The sequence below is a fragment of the Pelobates fuscus genome, chromosome 9, assembly GCF_036172605.1.
Source record: "Pelobates fuscus isolate aPelFus1 chromosome 9, aPelFus1.pri, whole genome shotgun sequence".
Classification (NCBI taxonomy): domain Eukaryota; kingdom Metazoa; phylum Chordata; class Amphibia; order Anura; family Pelobatidae; genus Pelobates; species Pelobates fuscus.
Genome location: NC_086325.1, coordinates 15,124,459 through 15,137,038, shown reverse-complemented (window position 1 = coordinate 15,137,038; position 12,580 = coordinate 15,124,459). Strand labels below are relative to the sequence as shown.

Below are 12,580 nucleotides of genomic sequence, written 5' to 3'. Positions count from 1 at the left end.
AATATACTCACCCACTCCCATCTGTGCAAATACCGGTATACCCACCTACCTACTCCCACCTGTGTGAATATATCCACCCACCCACTCACTCACACAGGTATTAATATACCCACCCACCCACTCACACCGGTATTAATATACCCACCCACTCCCATCTGTGCAAATATCCATCGACCTACTCCCACCAGTATTAATATACCCACTTACACACACTGGTATTAATACCAACCCACCCACTCCCTTCTGTATTAATACCCACTCACTCTTACCTGCATTAATATACTCACCCACTTCCACCTGTAGAAATACTGGTATACCCACCTACTGGTATAGTGAGTAGGTATATTAATACCTGTGTGAATATATCCACCCACCCACTCACTCACACAGGTATTAATATATGCACCCACTCCCACCAGTATTAATATACCCATCCACCCACTCACTCACACAGGTATTAATATACCCACTCACTCACATTGGTTTTAATATATGCACCCACTCACACCGGTATTAATATACCTACTCACAACATAGGAGATAACCTCTCACCATCAGCGTGGCCACTGGAGGCCCACGGAGGCTACATCCCGCTACATCTGGCGCTAACTGACACTGGAATGAAGACCATACGAGACCTATCGGACGACCGGACAATTACCCCCCTGCACCAATTCCATTTTGCGCAACTTAAGCACTTTTACCACAACCTTCCGAACAAAGACAAACTGCACAGAGACCTAACCTGGTTTGAACGACTCTGCTTTCTGACGCCTGAATCGAATGGCTCAGTCTCGATTATATACCAGAAACTGGTGACGGGAGACAAAGACACAAACGACCTGTTTAAGAGGCAGTGGGAAGAACTCCTAGACACTACATTCACGGAAGGTCAATGGGAACAAATCCTACTGCACCAGCATAAGAGTTCATCAAACACCAACTACCAGGAAATGAACTGGTGGGACTGTACCGAGATTCAACCATTTTGGAACGAACTTGAAGCGGAGATACGCGATATGCTGAGGGAACCCGCAACCTTAACGGCAGGCTTAGCCCTACTACACCACACAGAAGGCACACTATCGGCTTACAAGAAATCGATTCTTAGACACTTGCTGAACGCAGCTAAAGCTCTGATACCGTTATTCTGGAAAACACGAACCCGTCCGACCATTGGACAATGGCGACTTATAGTTGAGTACATCCACAGAGCCGAGTCCACGATTGCCTGCCTGATGGGGAGACAAGAGAAACACGTAGAGCAATGGGCGCCATGGTATCTCTACTGCTCTTAGGTCTTATCCATCACCCAGACAGGAGTCGGGCTGCTGGTGTGGGGGTGTTGGGACGCCCGGAATCGCCGGACACGGCTCCTCGGGTCGCAACCTACAACCCCGCAAACCTACTGATGGAGGCGCACTGGGGACCTAGGGGGGTACATACCCATCTCACACGGGTAACCACGCAAGATCCCAACGCTAGACAACAGGGACACATTAAGACCCCGGGGCGGAGAGTGGGGGGCACTATTTCTAGCTACCAACTTGGCGGATACATACATGACCCCTGAATCAAGGGGCAACCACTCAACATATGGGGGGGCTACCCGGGGTTAGCAATGACAGCGCCCACTGGCACTAGACTACCGTACCCTAGGAGACACACAAGACGCCCTACCACGACCTTCGTGATATCTACCCAAGCGCATTCACGCACCCACGACCCCGTCTCAAATCTCGAGGCCTTCCAGGGGAGACTACAGTGGGCGATCCCACTAGCTTACAAAGCAAACACCTAGCTCCACCAGGCAAAGCCCATACCTAACGGCTACCCCTACACCCACATAGCTATCTGACACTGGCGTGACCCTGGGGGCTAAGCGGAAAACAGGACACCCGAGACAGACCTGACCCTACCCTGATTCTCACATGATAGCCCCAACACCAGCCCCACTAGAGCAGACGCAAGAGGTTGGGCCTCTCCCCCCTCCTTCTCCCCGACCCGTTGGGGTTGAGATAACCGACAAATTCGATATATAGACACAAGGGTGAACCCAGTAGAGGTTGACGATGCTCCGCAGGGCTAGTTGCTCCTCAGACACGACACCACACACACTGACCACCACAACTGGCGGCGACGCCACACAAAGATCCAAGTTGACCACACTGAACGAGCTGACAACGACAATCACACATGTTTAACTAATGTTTAGCTGTTGAAATTAATACTGAATTACTATTTACTATCGCTACGATCCACTTACTATAGCCATTTTAACCTACCCTTTTAGGGACACCTGCGTCCTGTGATCCATTGACGACTAAGTTGTTCTTTACCGCTTCCTTATATGTATAAAGACAAACTGGTCCCTATACACACCAGGATCATATAGAGTGAGGCAGCCATCCTCGCTTTACATCCATCTGTAAGCCTACCTGCCGTGGATCTGCGCATCCATCATTCCTATCGCTGATGTATCTTAATTGGAGACCTGCGTGTCCCACTGCTATATTGTTTGACAGTCTTGTTTGCTCCTTTATTTTGTTAACAGACCACAATAAAAAGTGACTTTACAAAAAAAAAATATATATATACCTACTCACTCCCACCAGTATTAATTTATCCACCCACCCATTCACTCCCATTGGTATTATTATACCCACTCACCCACTAACTCCCACCGGTATTATTATACCCACTCACTCACACTGGTATTAATATACCCACTCACCCTGTTATTAATATACCCACTCACTCCTAACAGTATTAATATACCCACCCACTCCTAACAGTATTAATATACCCACCCACTCCTGTCTGCATTAATATTCCTACCCACGCACTATTATTATACACACTCACACTGGTATTAATATACCCACCCACTTACACTGGTATTAATATACCAACTCCCACTCACACCGGTATTAATATACCCACCCACTCACACCGGTATTAATATACCCACTCTCTCACACCGGTATTAATATATACACTCACTCACACCGGTATTAATATACCCACTCTCTCACACCGGTATTAATATACACACTCACTCACATCAGTATTAATATACCCACTCACTCACACTGGTATTAATATACCCACCCACTCACACCGGTATTTATATACCCACTCTCTCACACCGGTATTAATATACACACTCACTCACATCAGTATTAATATACCCACCCACTCACACCGGTATTAATATACCCACCCACTCACACCGGTATTTATATACCCACTCTCTTGCACTGGTATTAATATACACACCCACTCACACCAGTATTAATATACCCACTCTCTCACACCTGTATTAATATATACACTCACTCACACCGGTATTAATATACCCACTCTCTCACATCAGTATTAATATACCCACTCACTCACACTGGTATTAATATACCTACTCTCTTGCACTGGTATTAATATACACACCCACTCACACCAGTATTAATATACCCACCAACTCACACCAGTATTAATTTATCCACTTTCTCACACCGGTATTAATATACCCACCCACTCACACCCTTATTAATATACCCACTCTCTCACACTGGTATTAATATACCCACTCACTCACACCGGTATTAATATACCCACTCTCTCACACCGGTATTAGTATACCCACCCACTCACACCGGTATTAATATACCCACTCTCTTACACCGGTAATAAAATACCCACTCACTCACACTGGTATTAATATACTCACCCACTCACACCGGTATTAATATACCAACTCACACACATTGGTATTAATACCCACCCATATTCCCTTCGGTATTAATACCCACCCACTCTTACCTGCATTAATATACCCACCCACTCCCACCTGTAGAAATACTGGTATACCCACCTACCTACTCCCACCTGTGTGAATATATCCACCCACCCACTCACTCACACAGGTATTAATATATCCACCCACTCACTCACACCGGTAATATTATACCACCCATTCACACCGGTATTAATATACCCACCCACTCACACCACTATTAATATACCCACTCACTGACACTGGTATTAATATACCCACTCTCTTGCACCGGTATTAATATACCCACCCACACCAGTATTAATATACCCACCCACTCACACCGGTATTAATATTCCCACTCACTCACCCCCTTATTAATATACCCACCCATTCACACCGGTATTAATATACCCACTCTCTCACACCGGTATTAGTACACCCACCCACTCACACCGGTATTAATATACCCACTCTCTCACACCGGTATTAATATACCCACCCACTCACACCGGTATTAATATACCCACTCACTCACACCGGTATTAAAATACCCACTCACACTGGTATTAATATACCCACTCACTCATACCAGTATTAATATACCCACCCACTCACACCGGTATTAATATACCCACCCACTCACACCGGTATTAATATACCCACCCACTCACACCGGTATTAATATACCCACTCTCTCACACCGGTATTAATATATACACTCACTCACACCGGTATTAATATACCCACTCTCTCACACCTGTATTAATATACCCACCCACTCACACCGGTATTTATATACCCACTCTCTCACACCGGTATTAATATACACACTCACTCACATCAGTATTAATATACCCACCCACTCACACCGGTATTAATATACCCACCCACTCACACCGGTATTTATATACCCACTCTCTTGCACTGGTATTAATATACACACCCACTCACACCAGTATTAATATACCCACTCTCTCACACCTGTATTAATATATACACTCACTCACACCGGTATTAATATACCCACTCTCTCACATCAGTATTAATATACCCACTCACTCACACTGGTATTAATATACCCACTCTCTTGCACTGGTATTAATATACACACCCACTCACACCAGTATTAATATACCCACCAACTCACACCAGTATTAATTTATCCACTTTCTCACACCGGTATTAATATACCCACCCACTCACACCCTTATTAATATACCCACTCTCTCACACTGGTATTAATATACCCACTCACTCACACCGGTATTAATATACCCACTCTCTCACACCGGTATTAGTATACCCACCCACTCACACCGGTATTAATATACCCACCCACTCACACCGGTATTAATATACCCACTCTCTTACACCGGTAATAAAATACCCACTCACTCACACTGGTATTAATATACTCACCCACTCACACCGGTATTAATATACCCACTCACACACACTGGTATTAATACCCACCCATATTCCCTTCTGTATTAATACCCACCCACTCTTACCTGCATTAATATACCCACCCACTCCCACCTGTAGAAATACTGGTATACCCACCTACCTACTCCCACCTGTGTGAATATATCCACCCACCCACTCACTCACACAGGTATTAATATATCCACCCACTCACTCACACTGGTATTAATATACTCACCCACTCACACCGGTATTAATATACCCACCCACTCACACCGTTATTAATATACCCACTCACTCACACCGGTAATATTATACCACCCATTCACACCGGTATTAATATACCCACCCACTCACACCACTATTAATATACCCACTCACTCACACTGGTATTAATATACCCACTCTCTTGCACTGGTATTAATATACCCACCCACTCACACCGGTATTAATATACCCACTTTCTCACACCAGTATTAATTTATCCACTTTCTCACACCGGTATTAATATACCCACTCTCTTACACCGGTAATAAAATACCCACTCACTCACACTGGTATTAATATACTCACCCACTCACACCGGTATTAATATACCCACTCTCTTACACCGGTAATAAAATACCCACTCACTCACACTGGTATTAATATACCCACCCACTCACACCGGTATTAATATTCCCACTCACTCACCCCCTTATTAATATACCCACCCATTCACACCGGTATTAATATACCCACTCTCTCACACCGGTATTAGTACACCCACCCACTCACACCGGTATTAATATACCCACTCTCTCACACCGGTATTAATATACCCACCCACTCACACCGGTATTAATATACCCACTCACTCACACCGGTATTAAACTACCCACTCACACTGGTATTAATATACCCACTCACTCATACCAGTATTAATATACCCACCCACTCACACCGGTATTAATATACCAACTCTCTCACACCGGTATTAATATATCCACCCACTCACATCGGTATTAATATACCCACTCTCTCACACCGGTATTAATATACCCACCCACTCACACCGGTATTAATATACCCACTCACTCACACGGGTATTAATATAAACACTCTCTCACACCGGTATTAATATACCCACTCACTCACACGGGTATTAATATACCCACTCTCTCACACCGATATTAGTACACCCACCCACTCACACCGGTATTAATATACCCACTCTCTCACACCGGTATTAATATACCCACCCACTCACACCGGTATTAATATACCCACTCACTCACACCGGTATTAATATACCCACTCACACCGGTATTAATATACCCACTCACTCATACCAGTATTAATATACCCACCCACTCACACCGGTATTAATATACCCACTCTCTCACACCGGTATTAATATATCCACCCACTCACATCGGTATTAATATACCCACTATCTCACACCGGTATTAATATACCCACCCACTCACACCGGTATTAATATACCCACTCACTCACACCGGTATTAAAATAAACACTCTCTCACACCGGTATTAATATACCCACTCTCTTGAACTGGTATTAATATACCCACTCACTCACACTGGTATTAATATACCCACTCTCTCACACCAGTATTAATATACCCACTCTCTCACACCCTTATTAATTTACCCACCCACTCACACTGGTATTAATATACCCACCCACTTACACCGGTATTAATATACCCACTCTCTCACACCGGTATTAATATACCCACTCTCTCACACCGGTATTAATATACCCACCCACTCACACCGGTATTAATATACCCACTCTCTCACACTGGTATTAATATACCCACTCTCTTGCACTGGTATTAATATACCCACCCACTCACACCGGTATTAATATACCCACTTTCTCACACCAGTATTAATTTATCCACTTTCTCACACCGGTATTAATATACCCACCCACTCACACCAGTATTAATATACCCACTCACTCACACCGGTATTAATATACCCACTCTCTCACACCAGTATTAATATACCCACTCTCTCACACCCTTATTAATTTACCCACCCACTCACACCGGTATTAATATACCCACTCTCTCACACCGGTATTAATATACCCACTCTCTCACACTGGTATTAATATACCCACCCACTTACACCGGTATTAATATACCCACTCTCTCACACCGGTATTAATATACCCACCCACTTACACCGGTATTAATATACCCACTCTCTCACACCGGTATTAATATACCCACTCTCTCACACCGGTATTAATATACCCACCCACTCACACCGGTATTAATATACCCACTCTCTCACACTGGTATTAATATACCCACCCACTTACACCGGTATTAATATACCCACCCACTCACACCGGTATTAATATACCCACTCTCTCACACCGGTATTAATATACCCACTCTCTCACACTGGTATTAATATACCCACCCACTCACACCGGTATTAATATACCCACTCTCTCACACCGTTATTAATATACCCACCCACTCACACCGGTATTAATATACCCACTCTCTCACACCGTTATTAATATACCCACCCACTCACACCCTTATTAATATACCCACTGACACCCACCCCTACCTGCATTATTACATCCACCCGCGACCTGTGTGAATATGGCCCATTCATCCAGTTTTAATTGAACCTGCTGGGAGTTTTTCAATGAACATTATATTGTAATGATTTCAAAACCCAACGTCAAATTTTAGACCAGAACACTGGATTTGGCAAAGTGGGTTATTGTCACAATTTTGAGTATTTTAAGCTAAATTTCGATTTTCTAGGTCTGCAGCAGCAAGTTTTCACACTCAGCTTTCCTCATAATTTCTACAAAAACTCAAAAAGCAGAACGTTCACAGAATCAGGAAGCAGCCACGGAGAATCGTTGGCTTTGGGTGCATGCCACTAATGGTGTACCAGAGCCCTGAGGGTCCCGGCAGCCCTCCGCATGAAGACTGGGAGCCTCAGACACAGGCAGAAAAACCACACATTTAGTCATATCACCCTCTTAATGAGGATCTCCCACGGCACCCAGCAATAACAGGCTCACCTCTTGCTGTCTTTGCGATTCATGGTGAGGGATGGTATGCTTGGCAGTGCCAGTCGTTGGCAACCGTGGAGAGGCGAAGCCCAGGACCCAGGTTATGGTTTTGTAAAGACCCTCCGTGGCATTAGCTGCAGAGTGCAGAGCGATGGGGACACGCTGTGACAGGGAGTGTCTGTCCTAAAGAGGAACTGTGTTTGTGAGTTACCAGAAGAGAGGCAAGAACAGCGAGCTCTGAATCGCAAGAGCTGAGCCGTACACTTACGAAATGCACCACAAACCCCACTCAGCCTCAAATACTTTACCCCTCCTTAAATGTGTCGACCCTTCGATGCAGCTAGAAACAGCCAGACCCAGGCCAACACTTATATCTAATAATGCTTTATCCGGACAGGTTCAGGCAGAGCTGGGTTTATAGCTAATGTAATGACCGTACGTTATCAGGACAGGTTTAGGCAGAGCTGGGTTTATATCTAATGTAACGACCGCACGTTATCAGGACAGGCTCAGGCAGAGCTGGGTTTATATCTAATGTAACAACCGCACGTTATCAGGACAGGCCCAGACAGTGCTGGGTTTATATTTAATGTAACGACCGTACGTTATCAGGACAGGTTCAGACAGTGCTGGGTTTATATCTAATGTAACGACCGCACGTTATCAGGACAGGTTCAGGCAGAGCTGGGTTTATATCTAATGTAACGACCGCACGTTATCAGGACAGGCTCAGGCAAAGCTGGGTTTATATCTAATGTAACGACCGCACGTTATCAGGACAGGTTCAGACAGTGCTGGGTTTATATCTAATGTAACGACCGCACGTTATCAGGACAGGTTCAGACAGTGCTGGGTTTATATCTAATGTAACGACCGCACGTTATCAGGACAGGCTCAGGCAGTGCTGGGTTTATACCTAATGTGATGACCGCACGTTATCAGGACAGGCTCAGGCAGCACTAGGTTTATCTCTAATGTAACGACCGCACATAATCAGGACAGGCTCAGAAAGTGCTGGGTTTATATCTAATGTAATGACTGCACATAATCAGGACAGGCACAGGCAGGGCTGGGTTTATATCTAATGTAATGCTGGGTTTATATCTAATGTAATGACTGCACGTTATCAGGACAGGCTCAGATAGCACTGGGTTTATACCTAATGCAGGGGATCTGGCTGCATGTTATCAGGACAGGCTCAGACAGCGCTGGGTTTATATCTAATGTAGGGGATCTGACCGCATGTTATCAGGACAGGCTCAGACAGCGCTGGGTTTATATCTAATGTAGAGGATCTGACTGCACGTTATCAGGACAGGCTCAGACAGCGCTGGGTTTATATCTAATGTAGGGGATCTGACTGCACGTTATCAGGACAGGCTCAGACAGCGCTGGGTTTATATCTAATGTAGGGGATCTGACGTTATCAGGACAGGCTCAGACAGCGCTGGGTTTATATTTAATCTAGGGGATCTGACGTTATCAGGACAGGCTCAGGCAGCGCTTGGTTTATACCTAATGTAGGGGGATATGACCGCACGTATTCAGGACAGGCTCAGGCAGCGCTGGGTTTATATCTAATGTAGGGGATCTGACTGCATGTTATCAGGACAGGCTCAGGCAGCGCTGGGTTTATATCTAATGTAGGGGATCTGGCTGCATGTTATCAGGACAGGCTCAGACAGCGCTGGGTTTATATCTAATGTAGGGGATCTGACGTTATCAGGACAGGCTCAGACAGTGCTGGGTTTATATTTAATCTAGGGGATCTGACGTTATTAGGACAGGCTCAGGCAGCGCTGGGTTTATACCTAATGTAGGGGGATATGACCGCACGTATTCAGGACAGGCTCAGGCAGCGCTGGGTTTATACCTAATGTAGGGAGATATGACCGCACGTATTCAGGACAGGCTCAGGCAGCGCTGGGTTTACACCTAATGTAGGGGGATATGACCGCATGTATTCAGGACAGGCTCAGGCAGCGCTGGGTTTATAACTAATGAAGGGGGATATGACCGCATGTATTCAGGACAGGCTCAGGCAGCGCTGGGTTTATAACTAATGAAGGGGGATATGACCGCATGTATTCAGGACAGGCACAGACAACGTTGGGTTTATACCTAATGTAGGGAGATATGACCGCATATTATCAGGACAGGCTCAGGCAGCGCTGGTTTCATATATAATGTAATGACTGCTTATGATCAGGACAGGTTCAGCTAGCACTGGTTTTATATATAATGTAATGTGACTGACCGCATGTTATCAGGACAGGTGGAGGCAGAGCTGGGTTTATATCTAATGTAGGGGGATATGACCGCACGTTACCAGGACAGGTTTAGACAGTGTTTGACAACTGCAGTAATTTTTCTTTTCAAGTTTATACTTTTAATTACTTTTCAAACCAGTAAACATTTAATTCTAGAGAAATAAAATAAATATTTTTTTAGATTTGTTAGATTGCTAACGATTGATCAGGAAATCCAGGCCAGTTTTTGTGTGTGTTGGGAGGGGGGGGGGCTTTTCCCAGCATGCAGTGCAATGTGATAATTTGGGTCAGGTTATGGGTGTGTGCAAAGGATGTATGGTGTAGCCTTAGCAGCTGCCAAGCTAAACTGAAACTGCATCTGAGAGTTTCCTGCAAAGCTCCAGGTCTGATATCTTAGTTCTATTATGATGGATTCTGAGACACCAACATATACCGTAGTGCTGATCCTAGTTAAGTGTACAGATTGCTAATTAATTTCTGATTCCAGGTGTAACATTATTCATTAAACAGCAGATTTAAAAGATTCTTTTTTTTTTTGCTGTAGTCGTAGCTCAAATGTTTGGCTTAGATTCTGGGATTGAGTTTTAAGTGAAGCAACTTGTTGTTTAAAGAATAATCCCTGTTTGGTGCAGGACTGCCTGACACACCGTATTGTCATCTCTTCTTTATGAGATTGGCCAGGACATAAAAAGTGTTGCCCTGATTATTTTTGTGTTGTGTTGCTACATACTGCAGGGCAGCCCTCTTCATGTACAGCCTGTCCTCATAAAGAAATGTGCATGGGATGGGAGCACAGGTTTATGTGGAGCGGCCCTTTGGACAGGTGTGCGTGTGGTTTGCTCCAATTTCTGGAGCTCTCCGAATGAATGTCCTAACAGGTTTAATCGTGGCCTTGGGTTGCACAAAAATATCTCGATGACAAATTCTTTCCAAACGAATTCAGAATAATGACAAGCTGAGGGCAGATAAACCCCAAATGAAAACCTGCATAAACTTTTCATTGGGGGTAAATCTAAAAAGTTTGCAAAAGCTGCAGATCTCTTATCTGCAGCCATTGCAAGCCCTCCCCTTCTATCCCCGCCCAGAGGATAGACCGTACCAGGGAATACTCCAATCAGAGCCCTTAACTGAGTTATGAGGCAGAGCTGCTTTCAGTAAGCTAAAGTTTTTTTGTGTGTGTGGAGTGTCCTTTTAAACATCAGTCTAAATCAGGGGTCCTCAAACTGCAGCCCTCCAGATGTTGCTGAACTACACCTCCCATGATTCTTTGAATTACATAGACTGAGAATCATGGGAGTTGTAGTTCAGCAACATCTTGGGGAGTTTGAGGACCCCTACTCTAAATGAAGGGAATTTGCACTACTACCCTTACACCACGGGTGGCGCTGTGTGAACTGTGGAGTGTATTGTTCGTGGTGTGAGGGCAGGAAATAGTGGTTTTAGGGGACTCAGTTTTATTTAGAGTAATTGTTTTGCGTGTAAGTATTTTACTGTCATTACATCTGCAGAAACCTCAGAACATATCAAATACAAGCTCAATGTGGTTTTTGCTCTACATGAGCTTTTTCGATCTTTTTAGCTAATTTTATCGGGTACTGAATTAGTCGAGTTTGTATTTGCACATTTAGGGTTCACTCTGATATTTCGGGATTCTCTATTTGGTTGCCTTCAATCGCTTGGATATTTTACTCAACTGGAAATTGTGGGAAATTAATCAGACAAATATATACCGTGTCTCGTCAACATGCTTTTATTTGGTAAAAGAAAGTGGGATAGTGGGAATTATCTTCTAAATACTGCTCTATATAAACTGGTAAAGAGTCCCCTATAAAGACCTAGTGCTAACGCCAAAAACATCACGCCATACACCCGGAGATAGTATTTAGGTAAAATAAACAATATATACTATAGAAATCCATCAAATAGTCTGATCTGTAAAACTTATAAAAACAATACAAATTTGCATTGGAAGACACAATTTATATATATATAATATTTATTTATTTATTATTTCTATGATGCTCTTCCAACAGATTATTTAAATACACGTTAT

At 44.1% G+C, this 12,580-nt stretch overlaps 2 protein-coding genes across 2 annotated transcripts in view; one reads left to right on the top strand and one right to left on the bottom strand.

Moving 5' to 3' along the window:
- The window catches only part of RASGRP4 (RAS guanyl releasing protein 4), an 80,213-nt gene extending 71,767 nt beyond the window's left edge, over positions 1 to 8,446 (bottom strand). Inside the window, exon 1 of the mRNA XM_063431275.1 lies at positions 8,267 to 8,446. Within this exon, the coding sequence (XP_063287345.1) occupies positions 8,267 to 8,289 (23 nt within the window). The 5' untranslated portion in view covers positions 8,290 to 8,446. The remainder of the gene's footprint in view (positions 1 to 8,266) is intronic.
- LOC134572350 (rho GTPase-activating protein 11A-like) overlaps positions 1 to 12,580 on the top strand; it is a 35,451-nt gene that overhangs the window by 10,445 nt on the left and 12,426 nt on the right. The gene's annotated exons all lie outside the window — the stretch shown is intronic.